The sequence below is a fragment of the Amblyomma mixtum genome, chromosome 3, assembly GCF_055824585.1.
Source record: "Amblyomma mixtum isolate Tamu chromosome 3, ASM5582458v1, whole genome shotgun sequence".
Classification (NCBI taxonomy): domain Eukaryota; kingdom Metazoa; phylum Arthropoda; class Arachnida; order Ixodida; family Ixodidae; genus Amblyomma; species Amblyomma mixtum.
In genome coordinates this window covers 240,805,661-240,826,645 of record NC_143014.1, presented here as the reverse complement: position 1 = coordinate 240,826,645, position 20,985 = coordinate 240,805,661, and the positions used below count along the sequence as shown (strand labels likewise).

Below are 20,985 nucleotides of genomic sequence, written 5' to 3'. Positions count from 1 at the left end.
GCTCAGGCATACTATTCGAATTCCATTCAGGCCTTGCGAGGCAAGAATGTTACAAAACTGGTACGTGATTGAGTGTTCCATCAATTTAAAGTTTACATATTTATTATGGGTTGAAGTAAGCACACTGTTTCTTCCTTTCCACATTGTCAAGTCCGACAGCCGTACATATTCCTAGTCACTTTATAGCATACCCTTTACTGCTACTATTTGTTGTTTCTGTCTGGTGTGCACTTACGTCCAACTTGTGGCTAACTAGTTAGCAATGATAGTTAGCAATGAAGTAGAGAATAGTGCAAGAACAGCAGCAGGTACACATCAGGTTTTTTTTTTTTTTTTTTTTTCGCAGACACTGGCAGGTCGAAATGAACTAGAACTAATGTGCTGAAGCAGTACTGTCTGTGCAGGTCTGGAGTTCGGGGAATCTCGGGTCTGGGCGGCGCTTTCCCATGTCCCTGATCAACGTTATTTTGTAAAACCACACCTCACCTCCCCTTCTCGAATAGAAGGTGCAAACTGAAATGCTCTCGGGCTCCTGTCAACTCGGGGAGGTTTTGCCAAGGACGACCAGTGCACTAAAATCTCTTGGTCTCAGTACAGCTGACGAGTTCCATGGAAGCGGTAGTCCGTAAGCGTCGCAAAAGCCGCAAAACAGTACCATAGCTTTCAGCGAAACCTTTAAAGCATCGCATGCTCACGTTTAAAATGCTCTCTACGAAGCATTTTGCGAGCCATACGCTATTTTTTGAAGAAACAGCATGCTGATTGCGCTGTAGGAAGGCACTACTTAGCCCATGGAGGAAGGAAAAAGAAGCATACTTTTTCATTCCTCCATTACAGGTCGTTTCTGCCTCAGAGAAAATGCGTCCGCTCAGTGCCGCAGATGCGATCTGCGCTAACTCTGAAATCCTGCTGCTTCGGCCTGCTACTTGGAAGAAGGAAAAAAAATTTTCCTCCCTCCATGGCCTGCTACATGAAATGGCCGGATTAGGTGTCGGCGCAGCCAACCTTAGCCAACATTGTCTTGGCGTAGCACTGCCTCTAATATTAATTTAAAAATGCTTTAATTAAGCAATTCCTCATTAAGAAATAGCAGTTAATTTCCTCATATATACAAGCTATTTGTCAAGTGGCACATAAGATGCCCTCCACCGAAAGCGCAGAAGCACGAAAAGTCTGGCAACTAGAAACTCATTTGCTTGCCGCCGCTTCTTTTTCCATGTGTTTTGGCACGTGGTGATCGTCCGTCGCCGCTACAAGACGAAGTTCCTGGCTGATTTTTGTGCCGGTAACGCATTCTGATGTGATCGGAAACTGATCTTACACAGCAGGTTTGCCCGCTTTAGCTTTGGTGCCAGCTTCAAACCCCGCGAGTGGCAAGAAAAATGAGTGCGCCTGCTGTTGTGGAAGTTCAAAACGGGCCGTAGTGCAGTGTTTGCTTGTAACCGCCAACCACGTTGAATAACGTGTATTTTATTGCCATGCTGTGACACAGTAGGGTTGTCCAAGACGCACTTGTTTGGCGTGAACCACTACGCTTTGGGTGGTAATGTAATAGGCACGCGGACATTGAAATCTCTAGTACTCGCTTGGCAACTCATTGTTCAAAGTAATGTCGAAAACAGTTTCGGAGTTTCTATACTTCGCAGAGTTTTCGCTCCGCAGCGAAAGCTCGGCGACAGCACTCGAGTATCCATTAGACCTGTTTCAGTTTGTATTCGCTTGCATGTCTCCCAGTGCCTTTGCCAGTGCCATGGCTCTCCTCTCGTATGGTGAGAAAAGAAAGAACGGCGAGTTTTCCATACGCCAGGCAGCCATGCCAGTACTGATTGACCACTTGGCAGACATATATGTTGTATTAAAAATTAGGTTGTGAGTTTTGTTGTGGACTGTTCTGGCACCGGTTTTTGATAAATATATGTACAGATAGGGCAGCGTTTGAAGGAAATGTTATTTGTGCTTGGAATCTACACAGAAAAAACTTATTCAGTGCTATTTCATTCGTTTCATAGACTTTGACACTCGCTAGCTGTGCTTGCTGTCATAAATGTGATGCTAGTTAGCATAAAAGCTTTGACTAGAAAAGCAGAAGAGACCGTTGATTTTCCATGGTATTGCTTGTACTCAGTGTTCTTACAAAAATATCTTATGGTAGTGCATGAACTGTAACCTTACATCTTGTTTGAACTGCTTATTTGCATTTTACGAACTGCAGCCGTGTACCTCCTTGGCAAGTATGCCGGGTGTTTCAGCAAGCGCTGTAATGAATTCCTAAAAATAGATGTTTGAAATAGGAAGAAAACTTTTCGGGAACACACATTCTGGTATGGCAGACGTTAGTTACTAGCAAAATCTTACTAATTAGCTAGATAAGTAACCTTTATTATTAACACAGTTTGGTTGTTAGTGCTAGTGGCAAGTTCCTAGCCACAGACAGTGATGTCATATCACTTTTTGAAACAAAGAAGTCTGCTCTAAAACCCTGCAGCATGAGGAAATCCGATGCATTTTTTTCCTCTGCAAACCTGAAACTGAACGCCTGAGGTGTGCAGGAGTCCAGTGCAAACACAATGTCTGATGGTGACAGTGTGCAGCACCAAATTCAAACTGCCTATGCTATGTACCACATCGTGCATTTTGTTTTGCTTTGTCACCTAGTACAAGGACAATGATATCATTAACTAAGTGGCTGTTATTTTCGACAGTGACGTGGCAAAAGGGAGTGTATGCAGTGGTACAATGAAGCAGTTAGTTCGAATTTGGTGCTGTAGTTAATACAGCTCGGCGACGTAGTTAATGCAGCACGCCACCAGAGAATGTTGTTTTCACTGGACTTCCTGCTTGCCTCATGCACTCAGTTTTGGTTTGATGGGGAATATAGCATTGGATTTCCTCGCGCTGCAGGGGGTGTAGAGAACAACTTTTTCTTAATTTCAAAAACTGATACAGGATCATCTTGCCTGAGGTTACGAACTCGCTGTTAGCACTAAGCACCAAATTGTGCCAGTTAGATGTTAATCAGGCAGTCTTAGTTAATTAGTATGCTTTTAAAGTAACTGACTAACACCATGGCTGAGAGTGCGTTCGTAAAATTATTCTGACTATATTAAACACCCCATTTTTAGGAATTTTTGAAAGTGCTCATTGAACACCCTGTGTATTTGCAGAAAGGCTGGTGCCCTTATAGATGGCTTGCTTGTGGTGTCGGGAGTGCCATGATGGTGAACCACACATAGCTTCCACTAGTCTTCCACAAGCCAGGTGGCACTAAGTGGATTAGGCAAATAGGTTTTTTTCATGCTCCTAGTCGAGCGACGTGGCAGTGCGACATCAGTGTTACCAATCTATAGCTAGCATTTGTCTTTCCATTCCTCTGTGACATTTCTTCATATTACATATGTTTAATGGTTTCTCATTGCAGTGCCATGAACAGAGGAGGGGGTGGCAACTTTCGAGGGGGCCGTGGAGGCTTCCGGGGTGGAAGTGGCGGCGGTGGCGGCGGCTTCCGTGGTGGACGAGGCGGTGATCGGGGCGGATTTGGTGGTCGAGGTGGTGGCCGGGGTGGGTTTGGTGGTCGAGGTGGGTTTGGCGGTGGCAGAGGTGGCTTCCGTGGTGGTTATGACCAAGGGCCTCCTGAAGAAGTTGTCGGCAAGTAGACTTCCCACATTTCCCTACTAGCGCAAGAGGAGAAAAGGGGAGAGGTTGCCTAAAGTAGTGTTCTTCTGGTTTATTCTACCACGACCAAAAATCTGAGTAGGGCGGTTGCAGTGAGGCTGCATGGGAAGTAATTGTTTCAATTCAATTTCTAACCTAATTGTCAGGAAGCTGAAATTAGCAAAAAGGGTAGGATAAAGAACCCCAGGTGGTCGAAATTTCCGGAGCCCTCCACTACGGCGTCTCTCATAGCCTTAGTCGCTTTGGGACGTTAAACCCCATAAACCAAACCAAACCAAACCACATGCATATCTCATGCATTTATGCATTTTATACGTAATGCTTTTTCAGTGTTGTGTTTTTGGAAGCTGGCTTTCTGTATGACATGTCTCCTTCGGTTGGGTCAAATCTACAGGGTGTACGTAGGTGGTAACTGGCTGCATCATTGCCCACTGGAGTGTAACACTTATTTCTAAGGTCTGTCATCTTCCCAAGCACTCCTGCATGATCATCATTAGTAGCTAGTGGTGGGCAGCACTGTTACTCAGCAAGGGTAGTGTGACTTGAAGGTGCATTAAAGAGGAATCTGAACTTGTCTTTCTACCATGGGAAGTCGATCTACACGTTCTGCGCATTCTTAGAAACTTCAAATTATTGTCCTGTGCAGCCGAGTTCCCTAATTTAAATCGGATTAAACGTCCTGGCTCATGCCTTTTGTTGAACTTGCTGCAGACGGTGGGAGGAGTCAACTATTGTGTGTAGTGCCTTTCAGGCAGTCTCGTGGCGGCTCTACTTTTGCTTTTATTTTGTTTTTTAGGTTTTCGAGAAGAATAAATAGGTTTCCGAGGATAAATAGATCCAGTCAGAGGCTACATAGCCGCAAATTAGGCCCATGGAAATAAAAGTATGCGTGTACTGTTTGCTTTCGCCGATCGCTACGTATCACTCTGCCGATGGCAGAGCGGCAAGCCGCCACGGGACTGGCTGATACGCTGGTTGACTCCTCCTACCGTCTACGGGGAGTTAAAAAAAAAGGCGGGAGCCGGGGCGTTTAATATGATTTAAATTATGGAAATGGCTGCACGGGACAATAATTCGAAGTTTCCAAGAATGCTCGGAACGTGTAGATCGAGTTCCCGCGGCAAAAAGACGAGTTCAGATTCCTCTTCAGTGCACCTTTAAAGAGTCCATTTCACTCACTGCATGCCCTTCTGCTGCCTCTTACTACATGCCCCCTCTTTGGAAGTCATGTTTGAAAAGCTTTTGCATGTTTCTTGCTGTTTCTGCATGAGATGTGTACAAACACAAACAAGCACAACCATACTCAAAAGTAAATAGCCCAAAGGGTTTGCTCCTGAGCAGTGCTGTGGGGCTCATTATGCATTGCCTCCATTCCATTCTAAATCTTTTGAAGGAGAGTAGCACTCTCGTCCTCTTGCTTTTGAAAGCTGGACTTCATGGATTCTACAGTAGACCTACTGCACTGCTTAGAAACAAAACCCCCTTGGGCTTGGACAAAGACTGTACATGCTATTTTTACATGTATGGTAGGTGCACTCCACATAATAAAAGCACCCTTTGCTTTTGTTGTGAAAATGAAAATTTTTGTTAATGTACTGTCCCTTGTAATGAATGCACTCCCTAAATTGTCATGAATTTCTTGGGGAACAGAAGTGCATTCATTATACAAGTGTGATATATTTGAAGCTGTTGATCTGTGTAGAGCTTGAGGTATTGAGTTCAAACGTGATATTTTTCAAGCACTTGCGAAGAGTGTTCACTCTTTGCTTGTTTTGCTTTTAGCACTGTACTGATGTTGCTGCTTTGGAGGAAGTTTCCAGTGCTAGCTGTTGCATTTTTCCTGCACTTCGAGTTCTAATGATCTGTGCCCAGCACTTTTCACTCAAAGCTGGTTCACATGCAAGCGACTGAGCGATTGAGCGGCGCGTCGCAGCGAACATTTCCAACTTGTCGAAACCTCGCCGCTCATCGCAGCGACGACTCAAAACAGGTTTTTTCGCGGCGGCGGCAGGATTCGCTAGCATTTCCGCTTTCATGTGAAACAGGCTTCGGAAAAGAGAAACTGCTCTGATATAGCAGGATGGGCAGCCATGGAACACTGTTGCAATGTGTTGCAGAATGCTATGAAAGTGTAACATTCTTGTCTTACTGCAAATCGAGGATTCTGAATGCCGCATGGACATGCAGGGGATGCAGAAGGGCTCTGTAATACATATCGAGAGGCGAGCTAGAGCTTAGCAGACTTAGTAGAAAAAATTACAACACAGACATTGATAGTGACCTTGTATTGTCAAAGCCAAAGATGTTCTCTCTCCCTCTCTCTCTGTGTGTGTGTGTGTGTGTGTGTGTCGCGCGCGCGCGCTCTTGTAAAATTCTACGTCATTTTTCCACGTCAGTATGCCTGGCATTTAGTATCTTAACGAGGATGCAGCTGGCTTTCAACATAAAAAAAAATATTTTTATATCTTTATATATTTCCATGAAATTTTTTGAGCTTATTAGAAATAACTTTATGACTACTGTCACAAAATTTCAAGTTGTGTCTCCAGAAATTTTTTTTTTCCACTATATATTTTTCCTGTGAATCTTGTGAAAAGGTTGCAGAGTTGACAAAATGTGGCAGAAGACTGGTTCAACATCCGTTGCATTCCTACTAGTGTGTTAATTTTTTTTTGCAATGCACAAATTTTAGTTTTTAATTGATTTCGATACAGTATTCGTTGACATATCTGGAGTGAGAAAAAAAATTTCATAAAGGAAATTTAAGATTCAGAAATTTGTATTGACCTGTGCTACGGTGTAACAGAACAAAGGCACTCAAAATAGATAAACCAATTGTAAGAAATCTGCTCTGCAAGGTGCATATCTTGGCAGAAAACTGCAACGGAGAAAAATGGCCATTGTTCAAGCATTTCTCTGCAATGCAGAGCCTCTGTGGTTCACGAAACAATTGTTTTAGAGTACTTGCCAGTCAATTTCAGCAGTGAAACTGAGACAGCAAGAAAAATGAGGCATACAAGCGAATACGACAGTTTTCAAAAAATCAATTTCTTGGCCACTTTTGGGGGAGTTTCAAGGGAAAGGCCCTGAAGACACTGAGGGGCAACTTTAATCCAATACTAATCACCTTTGAAAAATTTTTTGCTGTAGGCAATTCCACAAGCGGTGCCTCTTCATTCTCACCGCAGATATTGCAGCTTTGTGATAACGGGTGTTTTTTCGCCCTTATGAGTGCCCACATCTCTCGCATTGTAGCAGGGTGCCATTGTGTTGTAGTGGAGTTGCCTGTTGTGGGTGTTGGGGTGTTGTGAGATTTTGGTTGTGCAGAGAATGCACTTGCGTGTCTCACTGCTGCAAGCAGCATTCTCATCATTTCACCTTACGCCACTTGTTTTGCTCGTTTGGGACAGATTGGGATCACAGCCTTGCACTGCCTTTTTTTGTTTCAGAGTTCGCTTACCTGAGCCACCCATGCCAGGATGACCTGGTGGCCAAGGTGACTGACGAGCGAGTGCCCTTCTTCAATGCCCCGCTTTACTTGGAGAACAAGCAGCAAATTGGCAAAGTGGATGAAATCTTTGGACCCATCCGAGACTTTGTATCCTTAACAGTGAAACCCTTTGTCTGGTGGTGGTTGGAGCCGCTGTCAAAGAGATTTAAAGTGAAGAGGCTAGTTCCATTGGTTCTGTTTTGTCTGCCCATCCTCTTTTGAATGAATTTGTGTTTTTATCTTCACTGCATACAATGGCTGCCTCTCTGGTTGAAATATTCACTGCCTGATTTCCTAAGTTAAATATAAATGTTGTCTGAATAGAGACCTAAGCAATTGATCCTTCTGGAGTACTAACCGGTGCATGGAGTTTTCACTTAACAGATTGTTTAATCTGCACCAGAAGTAGGTTATAGCAGTCTGGCTAATATTGAAGAGGTATGTAAAAAGAGTTTCATAATTTTATGGGCTCATTGACCATAAATCAGTTCATTGTTCTGCTAAAAAAGATGTACTCTCATTTTATAGTAACTTTTGGAAAAGTAGAATGTGAGTAGAATGCTTGGAAAATGAGTGGATCACCAAATAACTTTTTTCCTGTGTACTTTTTTTATTGTGCTTTGCCTAGCCAGTACATTTTCATTGTATTTCGTGTATCCATTTATGCAGGAGAGCATGGTGTGACCTGCAGTGAAACTAATTACGAAATTATATATATTATTATATTATATCATTGCATAGCTTCTACGATGTTCTAAACATCTTGTTGCGATGCATAACTGCTTTGATTGGCGCCATCTGATTTTGGGTTTCCTTGTTTTGTTTGTACAGCCGAAGCTTGGTGCTGACACTCCATTAGGCCTGTATTTCACTTTTGTGTGTCAGGAGAACCATTGATATCACAGGTTCATTATCAAACCCAAGTGCATAATGATTTAAGCACCTTGCCTGCTCATTAATAATAGTACATTTGATCCCAGGTGTAATCGAACTCAAAAGTGATCACGAAATAGTTCGAGGTACAGTTAAGCCTGGATATAACGAAACTGGAAAAAGTCCGGGATTTTTCGTTACATCCAGGTTTTTGTGAGAAGACTCGAAAGGACAGTGCAGAACGGAAACCAAAACAAGAAATAATGCAGGCGAAATCACCTAGAAAATGTTTACAGAACACCCTGTTGCTCTAAGTCATAAACGCTGAGAAACATTTCGAGAACACACTGGTAGCACAACCGCGGCAGCAGCCACCACCACTTCTGCCACCGTGGCTCACACAATGCCGCTGCAAGTGGGGATAGTGGGGAAGGGGACGTCACCGCGGCCGACACATGCTTCTTCCCGCATGTTCCCTCTCTTGGCCAGCTCGCCACTGTTGCCCCATGAAACAGACTCTTCGCCTTGCATTGCCAGTGCTTTCCACCCTCCCCGCTCCCGACGCGCAAGAGTTATCACCGCCAGAGTCATGCGAGGGTGGTTGCTCACATGTCTCGATAATATTAAATTTAGATCGTCCTGTGGGCTGAATTTGCACAGGAGCAAATGATCATGAAAATTTTGGACACCTGGCTGTCTTAGTATGTCGATATCTCGGCATCTAGGACTGATAGAGATGTCATTTTGTTTACAAATGGAAGCTGTAGGCGCAATGTTTGCAATAATCGAAGGACAGTTTTCATTTAAGCATAAAAAATTTATGATTTTGCAAAGTTTATCGATGCACGATATTCACATCTTGAATGTTGCTTTTCGAAGTGCTATAAAATTACTAATAAGTTTGAAATGGAAAAGCTGCTCTGATTATAGCACTCTTAACTCATTAGATGACATAGCCATGCATTAAAAGTAATTTTTATTGAGCCATTTCTTCTCTTTTTTTTTTCTGCACCAAGGTATTAATCAATGGCTAAGTAAAATTATAATTATCTTAGGAACAAACTAATCATAGAAAGAGCAATTTAAGATTCAAAAACTGAGCAAGGTGATAGTTTCATTTGGATTGGACTAAAAATAAGGAAGGTTGGTCTAAGACCAATGTCCTCCCCCCCTTAAGCCGGCCCTGGACTTAATCCTTGACATTTGATGCAACAGTTTGTCTCAGTAAAGCTGCAAGACGATGTAAAGGCGAATTCCTTCAGCAAAAAGCAAAAGGTGAGTCTGCACTTCCCCTGATTTTTTTGATGCTCACTGTACATGAGACAGGCTCGTAAGTTTTCCCTTGTGGACTGTAACCTTTAATTAAGTGACAGAATTGAATTAAAGAAGAAAGTTCAGAATGGCCTTCTTCCCAGGAGCATGTCAGTTTTTGACCTGGTCCTCACCAGCAGTGGTGCACCTTCTTCACCGCTAGTGCACTAGTCTTCTCAAGGAGTCTGTGAAAGAGGGCAGCCATTGATGGCACCAATGGAACATTGAATTGGTAACTTGCTAGTTAGATACACATACCACTGCGATGACTCAATGGTTGTGGTATTCAGTTGCTGAGTGCGAGGTCATGGGATCCAGTCCTGGCCCTCCTTTCATCCTCTCCTCCATAGACCCTTCCTCCACAGCACGATTCGGATGTAAAACTTGAGTGAGATAGTTACAGAATTTCATGGCGTTATCTTGATGAGGTCTCCCAGGCCCCTACTGTTAAATCTCGATTTAACGAAGTCGGTAAAATTCGCACTTACTCTAACATAAATTTCGCTGTATTGACATCCATCTCCTAGCATGCAAACAGTTCTTCAAAACGAGCCGCTGCAGTGGCTCAGTGGTTATGGTGCTCTGCTGCTGACCTGAAAGACGCGGTTTCAATCCCTGCCACGGCGGTTATACAGTCGAACCCGGATATATCGAACCCGCATATTTCGAATTATTGGCTATATCGAACACACAGATTACCCCCTTGAAAATACTATGTGAAAGTATAGGACAGTTGCGTTGTATATCGAATTCCATTTTCGCCGGACATTGGATATATCGAACGCCGCGCCGCGCCGCGCCCCTGGAAGGTGCGCTTTCCCCAAAGACATTCCTGTCCGGTCCTCAGCCGCCTCAGCGGAGAACATTTCCGCAGTCAGCAGGCGCAGGGCCCTTTTTTTTTTTGTTCCCCGTTTTTGCGCCCCACCGGCGCGAGCTTTCCCACTCCTCCTCTCCTCCTGTACCGCCGGCGTGTGCTCCGTCAAGGTCATTGGAGATCAGCGAAGAGAGAGCGCCGCATGGAGACGCGCGGCGACCACGCTTCTTGGGGAAAGAGAGAGAGAGAAAACGGTCGCTCGTGGGCACATCGTGGGTCTGGGGAAAAGAGAGAGCTCAGAAAAAAAAAAAAAAAAAAACGAAGCCCAGAGCGCCGATCTTTCTCCCTGCTCTTTCTTTTCCCTCTGTCGTTCCTTCGCAGCCGCGTTGACTGCCGCTCGCATAGGCAACATGCAATAGCCAGGCGGCGCCGCTGTCGCGCTGCTTACAGCGCCGCCACCATATGTTTTTTTGGTACTGGGTAGGCGGTCGTTCTTTGCGGCGTGCATGCCCAGTAGGAATTTGAAAATGTCGGTTGTTTTATATTGCGGATTCAAGCCTATTGATGCCATCGGTGTGTATTTTCGGCGACCGGAGCTCTAAAAAGGATGTCGCCTTTACGAGAGCAACCATGTTCACTCAGTGAAGGAAACGGACGGTGCTGAAATTTCGGTGAAGTGTCAGTCTCAGCGGGGCAAACACGTGTACGACGTTCAACTTGTGCATGTACAGTGCATGTGTAAGCAACAGTCTCGCCGCTTTGCATTGGTAACTGATCTGGAAAATAGATTTTGAAAAACATAAAGGGACAAAGTTTAGATGCACGGGACCCGTGATTATGTGAATTTTTCCCGTAGCGTGTAATCGAAAGCACAGTAAACAGTGGTGGGTGTACAGAAAGAATTGCATCTATCGAGCCCAGACTGAACGTCCAAGCAACCACACAGTGAGCCTCTTTATGACTCCCGCGGTATCGAGGTGTTTACAGCTGAATTCAGGTTGTTAATAATGTTAGGACAGTTTCATGTATGACCTTGCTTGTCGGGAGATAACCGGGATGCGTTTCAGTGGTACTGTTTTCACCACGGACAAAGTGTTTTGAACATATTTTTGTGTTGTCATTTGGGCTGCAGTTGAAGAAGTCTTCACCACTAAAATATCATGCAACCAAATTTGTATGACACAAAGCACTGCAAAATCAACTCACCCCTTAGGCAAAGCATGGAAATCTGCGCGAGATGGGCAAACACATAAGGGAACGACATACGGGAGTGGGACCTGAATTAATCACCTGCGACTCACCCCGCGAGGCGTGCTGCCTTTAATTCATGGTACCTCGACACGTACGCGCTAACGTTGAGCGCACGTACTTGAGTACCAGTATAGGACAAAACCGCGACCAAGAGCCCTGCTTTCGAACGCGACGAATCCTGATTTGAAGACCGTTGTTCTGACAGAACCAGAAAACGGCTTCTCAACGCGGGAGCGCGACCGCAATTCGACGATACCAAGCAAGAGAACTACTAGCGGCGAATTTAATGAACGCTCAATATTATAGCTTCATTCAGCCGCTCCACATTTATACTTTTTTTCTCCTCTTAGCTTCACGTGAATTATAACACCAGTGCAACTTCCTTGACACGACGCACTGCGACGATCCACTTCAGTCGCCGGGTTGACCCGTACGGCCTTGCAGGGAAACGAAACAGCTTCACGTCTCCGTTCCCTTCTCGGGTATGACAGTCCTTCACGCAACAGTATCTCCGGTTGTTTTTTTTCCCAAGTGCGACCGACATCCATGGCGTAGGATCGCCGAGGTAAAGCTTCCAGAAAATCCGCAAAGCTGCACAAACTCGCTGTTTGCGCCTTCCTCGGGAAGCGGAGCCGGTCGGGCCGCGCCGAGCTGCCTACTCAGTGCTTGTCTCTTCGGCCACGAGACGGCGCCACATGTACCTGCAAACTACACTGCAGGTTGCCTATAGGCTTCGCTCTTATCGCTCCATCTGCGCCTCGCGTGTTTTTTTTTGTGTGTGTGCCTGTGTTTCAACGCGCGACGTGAAGCAGGCCCCAGTAGCCATCTGTTTTGGCAAGGCAGGCCTTGCCAAAACAGTGGCCGGAGATTAATGTCCGGAAGATTTAGATGACGATGAGTGCTTGGACGACGCGTTTCGCGACTTGTCCAATTTTCTCGGCGCCGTTCCGTCCGAAGTGACTGTTGAGGACTTTAACGCTGACAGCGAAGTTCAAGCGGTAGCTGGCGTTCAAGACGCCGACTCCAGCGACGATGAGGGCAACTGTGTTGTCGAAGAAACACGTCCGTGCGCAGCCACTGAACTGGCGTCAGCGTTAGCCTGATTCGGCGCTGTTGCGGCGAAATGGAAGGCACTGTGCTCTCGCACCTGGACAGTCTCGAGAAGATCGAGGCCAGTGTTTTGAACTTCGTTTCCCAGGGGAAAAAGCAGCCCAAAATTAGTGATCTTTTTTTCCGCGAAATAAAGCGCTTTCACATTGCGCGCCCATACTATGTGATTCGCGGCTGTTCCAAACGGTAAGCCACAATTTGTTATGATCGGGAGTGCAGTTTTAGCCTATATCTGTATATCGAATTTTCGCTATATCGAACTATTTTCCGATCCCCTTCGAATTCGATATATCCGGGTTCGACTGTATTTTTCGATGGAGGCAAAATGCTAGACGCCCGTGTATTGTGCAATGTCGGTGCACTTTAAAGAACCCCAGGGGGTTGAAATTATCCGGAGCCCTTCACTACTGCATCTCAAAGCCTGAGTCGCTTTGGGACGTTGAACCCCATAAAACCAACCAGTCCTTCAAGACGTGCTGAGGATCACTCATGGGAAAAGCCTTTATTTGCAGTGGAAATGGTCCGTGGCTTCTACATTTTTTTCGGCATAATGATGGCGTTGCACACCGTTTGTATGACCATAGAAATTGCATTGCACCTCCTGTTGTGAGCTCCGCATCCAGTGCCGCATGGGTGATGGGGACGACACACCTGTCTTGAGTTTGGTCATCCGCTTGCGAGTCCGTAGGCACATTGCCCATATGATGGCGAGTTCTGCCACTGTGGCCTCATTACAGGGGTCAGGATGCCAGCTTGTGCTCTTCCCCCTCTCTTTAAGTAAGCTGGAGTGAGAAGAGTGTCCTCCAGTCAGCACCCGATAGAATAAAATCAGGCCCACCCCATGCCTCATCACACTTCTACTGCAAGCGCAAGCATTTGTGTTGTCCTGCGCATGTGTGCATTGTCTGTAGGAAGTGAGGTTGGGAGGTGTACCGACAGCACCAACCCTTCCAGTCATTTTACTGGGTTTTGTGCATCGATAAATACAACAAACGCGATGTGCTCCTTTAAGCTCTGGCTGCGCACTTAATTTGGCACCGATTTCGGGCCGGATAACGAGAGTTGCGGGCTTGCCTGGATGGCTGTGCCAGCACTCGCCCGAGCCTCGGCCGTATTTATTACCCGAGGTGGTACGGCAGCGATTTGCTCACCACTATGGTCGTCGTCACATTTCCGTCCACCTATGTGCCATACATGTGCAGCCAGGCAGCAGCCACTTTTATGTACACACTTCAGTATGCGCTTCGTGACGCGCTTCGCACAGCTACTCAAGCCCGTACAGCCAGCAGTGAAATTTCGTTGCATTAAAGCACGGCAAAATTTACTTATTTTTATACTGAACTGAAAAAAATACATGGTGTCCTATGGACACTAATTATGAAAACTAGAATACTTCACTACACCAAGGGTTTTGTTACATAGACGTTTAATTGTACTGATTTGGTTTAAAATATGCGTCGCAAAAATTGGGTACGCATAACCCGAGTTATGCCCATAAATGGGAATGCTTAACCTCAGACCACTTGCGGGATTCCGTGTGAGGTCAAGCCTAGCGTGTCCGAATATGCGATCAGTCCACGTGATAAATGACGAATAACAAAGCAAACAAGACTTTTAATTCCTTTCTTGACAGTTGAAACTCAATCGCCAGGTAATTTGGCCAGATATTATGGTTTTGTCGCAGTCGAATTTTTGAATGTCTGCGTGGTATAGACCTCCTCCATGTTTGCAAACAAGCGAGGTGGCGCTGCAGTCACTAGCGGGCGCGCGGTAGGCAAGAGGCCAGGGAGTGGCGTCGAGTTGAGGTGGTGCAGCGCCGGTTTTCAAGGCTTGTAGGCGTGTTTTGAGTTTCTGGGAATCATAACAATGGTTGATGCTTTCAACTTTGTATTCCTCGAAATACACAGGCTTGCGCTGGCCATGTACGGTGTATTTCGCCACAGTGTATTGTATTATGGCTATAAAGCGTTTCTGCCGTTGCTTTCTACCTAGGCATTGAATAAAATGAAAAGTTTTTGTCACTCTGCACTAGCCAGAATAATTTTACCTCGGGACAGTAGTGAGGGAAGCACTGGCGTTTTTTCGGCAGAGTCGACGTGCACTCACCATCTGTTGACACGTGTCGCGCAGTGCGAAAAGTGGGGACAGCGTCGACCGTGTCCCGATCTCATATGTCTCGCGCAACCGCTGTTTATAGCCGTCATATCGGGCACCAGCCAGGCCGACTTCTGCCCTTGTCAAACTGGTCGATTTGGTGAAAAGTTTAAATTCCTGAGATTATGTTCATTCCTAGTCCTGGGTCTGGTTTGGTGACAAAAAAATATAGTAAAATATTCAGTAGAAGTTCATAAAATTACGGTTTTTACATCTGTGGTCGCAAAAAATTGTGAGGTAATGGTGTTTCTGATGGTCCTGGCACGTCGCGAATTCTGTGGGCTTCCGACGACGGAGCACCACAATGGTAGCATCACTACGAAGAGGGATCAGAGGTTTTGTTGATTTCAGTGCCGCATTTTTTTCACCAAAGCGAAAGCGAAAAGGCCATAAACAAGGGAGTAAACTTAAAGGTTTGTTTGTGATCTACCACATTTTCAGGGATTGGCATCACACACCCGTTCGTAAATTTGTAAATAATGGAAATAGAATGATTCTATTTGTCGCGAACGATTCCAGAGACGTTGAGAAGTGCAATAAATCTCCGGATTTTTTTTCCACAGGAGCAGTAGTATGTTAGTTATTTTTATAACAAAAGTTTTCATGTGACTTTGCAAGCATAAGTACTGATAATCTAAAAAAAGGAGTAATACTGCCATCATAGAAAACAAGGCTTTGGGGACATGCTGGCATAAAAAATTTCCGCACTTTCTACTTAATTATTCAAGACCCGGGGTGACTTGACGAGGGTGTTAACTCGCCATTATATTTTCGTATAACTTCTACACATGTTAAAACATGCTGTGCTATCAACAAAATAACGCACTCCTTGATGGTGAGTGACCCTGCCGGCGCCCGTGCACACCAGCTCACGGTGATAAATGCGTGTGCAGCTACATACATGCTTTTTTTCCTTGCGCAATTTTAAGCGTACCGTGCTGTTGTTCAAGTGAATGAGCGCAGCAACTTCCCTGCTATGAAGTACTTTGACTGGCAGCGCCGGTCGACACCCAGGCTTCGCGCTTTTACTACAGCGGCCCATTTCCTAATGCGGTATTTATTTGCGAGAAATCTATTAAGGGTAATTTAATTTTCCGTTTTGTGATACTCGCGGATGCGGCAGTTACGCAGCTGGTCAGTACATGCTGCTTCTGGAGTGCGCAGGCATGATGCAGCCGCCGGTAGCTGTGGTAGGCACAGGCAGGCGGAACTTGTTTTGCCTACCGCGCGAAAGTCGCTACTGACATCAGCGCCACTGCATCTCTGTGACGTCGCAGGGTGAAGGAGGTCTATACAATCGCTGGTGAATATTCGGGAGTTTTCAAATAATGGGAAATTCTCGAATATGAATATGAACCGAATATGAAAGGTATTTTATTTGTATTGGAAATTTTGAATATCTATGCACCCTTCTTCATAGGTTTTCTTTGTAGCTGCATGGCTGTGCTTGGGTGGATGCCAAAGGGCAATTACTCCCTTACTACAAATAGTCCATCTTGGGGGGATTCCCCTAAGCAATGGTCCTCCCTATTTCATTACCGAGTTCATGCACTGATGCGGTGTTTGCACACTTCGCTTTTAAAACTCAGTAGCACGACCATTACTGCAGCCAATATTATACAGAATGTTACAGCTAGCTTTTCATATTGTTAGTGTGTCTGTGTGGGCTTGTTCATTGCATCGTTGTTCCACTTTGTTAGTTTCATTATGTGCCACAGCTTTATCACTACAAAAGCTCGCTCCAAAATGTTTGTGGCCATTACCAGCATTGCAATACTTGAAAGAAACTGTGCCTAAGTTTATACGAGACTGTAATGGACCACTTTATTATTGTGAACCACATGCGGAAACTCTGTGCATCTCTTATGCGTCATTTGCGGTGCACTTATTAGTAAAAGAGGTGTAGGAGGCTTATAGCTGCAGTTTTGTTTGCAAGTCCCAAGAAATGCTTACCTCATTACTGTTTAAATCAGTGTAATGACCCTTGCTGAACTAGTTGTGAATTTTTTCAGAGTGCATGGGCGAATTGAGTGGGCCCCTTGTGCAAGTGTGCCACGCACTGTGCAGTCACTGTCTAATGTGTGCCTGTCTGACTTTCCTGTTCTCCCAAAAGTTCTACATTGACCCCAACAAGCTGATGCCACTGGCAAGGTTCCTGCCTGGTGGCCAAAACCGTGGTGGCGGTAGAAGAGGTGCTGGCGGCCGAGGTAAGGCCATGTCCTGGCCTTTGCTAGCCTTAGCACCATGGCTGTGGTTATGGAACTTGCTAGGTGCAGGCCGTTGGTCTGGTTTTCATGAGCTGTTGCATGTGAAGTTTATGTTGTAGTGCTCTAGGGCCGCATGTATTACAATATATAATCTCAAGGATAAGATCACGGCCAATACCAATTTCAGTATTATACAAATTTGTTAAATTCCCTGGTCAAAATGCATTGTGTACAAGGCGAAATTTCCGGTGTTCTGAACGCTATGCCGCTAGTACGGGAGCTGCGAACACTGGAGCTGGAACACTGGCCAGCCAGCACATCGCAGCGCCACAATGGCCACTCGCTTAGTGTCACCCTGAGCACTGAGCGATAGCAGGCAACAATAAATATATCTTCTCACCCAAAAATAGATTTTTGGTAACTCATTTTGCTCGTTTTTTATTATACAAATTCTGCCTGAAACAATTATTTTTTGCAGTTCCGTGAGATTCGTATCGGAGAGGTTCTACTGTAGAAGGGTTGAGAAGAAAATAAGGCACAACCAGTATTGGTGCACAACTTTCAAATGAAGTGTTTAATCAAACATCTGCTTTGAAGAACAAAAGCACACTGAAAAATGCTTGAGTGGATAACCTCAAGGAAAAGTTGGAACAGTCCAGCATGCAGAATGTTACTGCTTGTGCCCTGGTTTTCCTTTCCTCAATCTAGGTGGAGGCCGTGGTGGCAGAGGCGGAGGAGGTCCAGGTGGTGGCGGCTTCCGTGGCCGAGGCGGGGGTGGATTTGGTGGCCGAGGCGGCGGCGGAGGATTCGGAGGCCGAGGTGGCGGCGGAGGATTTGGAGGCCGAGGCGGCGGCGGTGGATTTGGGGGCCGAGGCGGCGGCGGAGGATTCGGAGGCCGAGGTGGCGGCGGAGGATTTGGTGGCCGAGGTGGCGGTGGTGGATTCGGAGGCCGAGGCGGCGGTGGATTTGGAGGCCGAGGCTTCTCCAGGTCATGATGCTTCTGCTGCAAGTGACTCTTGCCATTGTATAGCAACACGCTCTTTTGAGCTTTTTCATTTTATTGTTCTTACCAGTACACCTGCAAATAAAGGTGCCGTGCTGTCACACCACCATTTTGGGCCACTGAGGAATTCCATCCAGGTGTCTGTGTGCTGTCTTTTCTTTTGTTCCTGTTTGTTTGCCATTGCTGCGAGAACCTAAGCAGCAGTGAAGCGACAGCAACCAAAGGACTGAAAAGATCTATTAATAAGTACTGGACAGTGCTTATGTATATGCATCTTTCCTGTCTTTTTGCTGAAATCATTTCCATGCTGTCAAGTTTTTCCTGTTTCGCGCCACTTCAACCAAATGCATGCCTTGCCGCACTTAACGTTCAGTCGTGATACTCAAGGCCTAGTAGCAGGGCTACTTACCATGAGTTTGTAACACACTGCATTGCTTTACAATTCATTGATAGCACAGGTTGAACGCATGTGCATATTGCATAAAAACTTGCTTTGTTTATTTATTCAAATATACCCTCGGGGCCAAAAAGGCATTAAAAGGGGAGTGGTTATAAAAAAAAAAAAAGGAACATGAACACGACAAAAATTTGCTTGCTAATTGCACAGTGTTAGCTTGTTTCTGCAAAATGGCATTCCAGCTTGAGTAAGATCTACCCAAAGTGACACCTATTGTGTGGGGTGCATACAGTTGAAGCGCGTTGCATTGGACTCCCATTTCTAGCAAAAAACGTTTACGCTAAAAAAAAAAAAAACAGCCCTTTGCAACACACCTTCACAAAGCTTGGTTATTTTTCACTGCATTTCTAAAACAAAGCTGCAGAATTTCAGCAGAGCAGTTGTCTTGCTGCTCTAAGAATCCCTTGATCGTCTCGATGCCCTGAATGAAGTTGTGCAAACTCGAATTCAGAGAAAGAATTGTTTGCAACACAGTTTCGTAAAGGTTTACTTGTGAAGCAAAAAAAAAAAAAAGACATGATGAAAGAGGAAAAAATCTTTCCCTTCGGAGAGAAGACTGCAGGAGCCAAGGGTCAAGGCAGACTTGAGGCACCCTAAGCAGCTACATGTGAATGATGTGGTCCACTGGCACAGCGGAGAGGAGACGGCCTTCTGTTGGGGCTCCACGCTCAACAGTGAACTGGGCTCTACTGTTGAGGCTTGGTGACGAGCTGTAGTATGCAGCAAATAGCTGTAAAAGTTGCTCTGGACCAAACTACCCAAAATTTAGTCCACTGTAGCTGATAGTCTGTTACAGCTGGGTCTGTTAAAACTGAATCGCATTCAATTTAAAATATTTGGGGACAGAACAAAATAATTGACACCATCCATTACATCCAGGTTTGTTGTAATGAGTGTTGACTAATTTCTTCGTGCAGGTTGGTGTGATGAAATAGACTGCAGATGGTAGACCAAGGTTATACTCGCAGTTTTGTTGTAGTTTGAATAAACCAAACAAATATTTTGAATCATTTTTAGTGAGTGCATTAAGTTCTGCTGATATGGGTCCCATATGGATGCTGCATATTCGAGTTTAGGTGAAGATGAGCATGCACAGTAGAAGCTTTAGAGATAAAGGTGCTTTGGCAAAGTTACGGGACAGATATCCTGGCTGTTTTGTTGGTGTTGTTAGTGACATGTTCAACATGAAATGTTCAAGTAACACTGCTAGCAGTGTTAACACCGGTATTTTTAATCGAGTATGGAGTCTAAAATGATGTCATTAAGGTGCCATGAGGGCAAATTGTTATTCACTGGATGCACGTGCATAAATTAACACTGCACAAGACTGAGATGGAATCAAGGTCAGGTTGAAGCGTGAATATGTCGCTATTGCTTGGTATTGCCCAAAATTTTATGGTCATCGGCTTGTACAGGGTGTGGAACGTAATTTTAACTAAGCTTTGCGAGGGTCTTGAAACACCTTTTATAGTAGTTTTAAACCTACCGAGTATATATGGGCACTACGCGTGGAATCTCCTACTCCAAGAACGTTTTGAAGACTACCTATATCAGTGGAGCCGAAAACAACCAAAATTAGCCTTCAGCGCGTGTTGGAGGTTCTCATCTTCCTTTGTCATTCTTATGTCCCGGAGGGTAAATGGCATTGGTGTAGTATGTTGTAATCAAGAACTCTGCATTTCTCTGCTGGCCAAAGGAAATGCAGTGCTGGTGGGAATGAGCCGCAAGGGACATGTGGGTTGGAGAGTGGGCTTGTAAAAAATGTATCAGCCGTGGTCATGTGATCCAAGTGGGCAATGTTTTTGTTTAGAGTGTTAGTTCTCAGTTCGTTCTTCAGTTTCGCGCCATCGGTGTCCGCACCGCAGCGCATCTGCCTTGGGTGGCAGGTGGCAAGGTGAAGGGAGGGAAGTCCCCTCTGCTTTTAGAGAGGAGGGTGGGAGGCAACAGGTGGCGAGAGGGACACTGCGGTTGCCAGTCAGAGTTGAGGAGCGGGGAAAGTGAAGAGGGAGTACGGGGTGCTGCGCTGTGATTGATGGATTGGATTGGGAGAGCGGAGCGCCGGTGATGGTGGCTCACCTGTCGAACTTGGCAGCCAGCCAGGATGCTGCTGCAGCCGGCTGGGGCACTTTATAGAGGGCGTTTCACGTAAGACTTTACATAATTTTTAAAAATAGGCTTTTGGAGTCAGAAGAGCAGTTTTTTCGGCATAGCATTGCTAGCGGTGTAGTTCATCAGACTACAGCTAAGACACGCTAACTAGCAGGCTGCTTGGTTTATTGGGGTTTAATGTCCCAAAGCGACTCAGGCTATGAGGGACGCCGTAGTGAAGGACTCCAGAAATTTCGACCACCTGGGGTTCTTTAACGTGCACTGACATCGCACAGTACATGGGCCTCCAGAATTTCGCCTCCATCGAAATTCGACTACTGCAGCTGGGATCGAACCCGCGTCTTTCGGGTCAGCAGCCGAGCACCATAACCACTGAGCCACCGCAACTAGCAGGCTGGTTAATACTAACTTTGTAACTATTACATTTAGGCTCCTTAATTATTGAGAGGCGTGAAGCCCACTGTAAGTAATATCCATTCTTCGCTTGCTAGTATTCTAAATATATGTCTGTGCGAGAAATGCCAGTTAACAGTG

General features: G+C 45.4%; 1 protein-coding gene across 3 annotated transcripts; it reads left to right on the top strand.

The window, feature by feature from the left end:
* The first annotated feature begins 1,147 nt into the window (after window positions 1–1,147).
* Window positions 1,148–18,017, top strand: LOC149354156 (uncharacterized). Of its 3 annotated transcripts, none has more exons than XM_089583093.1 (6): window positions 1,148–1,285; window positions 3,419–3,645; window positions 7,122–7,270; window positions 9,251–9,310; window positions 16,789–16,882; window positions 17,591–18,017. In XM_089583093.1, the coding sequence occupies exons 2-6, from the start codon at window positions 3,423–3,425 to the stop codon at window positions 17,875–17,877; spliced, it is 813 nt and encodes a 270-aa protein (XP_089439219.1). In that variant the 5' UTR covers window positions 1,148–1,285; window positions 3,419–3,422; the 3' UTR covers window positions 17,878–18,017. The 3 variants fall into 3 exon arrangements, with proteins under 3 accessions (XP_089439219.1, XP_089439221.1, XP_089439218.1); XM_089583095.1 differs by having other exon boundaries at window positions 1,208–1,328; XM_089583092.1 differs by lacking the exon at window positions 1,148–1,285 and having other exon boundaries at window positions 3,387–3,645.
* The last annotated feature ends 2,968 nt before the right edge of the window (window positions 18,018–20,985 follow it).

What these genes read in the sequence shown, in the direction of transcription:
- LOC149354156 (XM_089583092.1), top strand. Translation starts at nt 3,402, where the DNA reads ATGGTTTCTCATTGCAGTGCCATGAACAGAGGAGGGGGTGGCAACTTT. An exon ending in TTGGACCCATCCGAGACTTT is followed by an intron (nt 7,271 to 9,250) that starts GTATCCTTAACA and finishes TTGATGCAACAG; the next exon opens with TTTGTCTCAGTAAAGCTGCA. An exon ending in AAGAGGTGCTGGCGGCCGAG is followed by an intron (nt 16,883 to 17,590) that starts GTAAGGCCATGT and finishes TCCTCAATCTAG; the next exon opens with GTGGAGGCCGTGGTGGCAGA.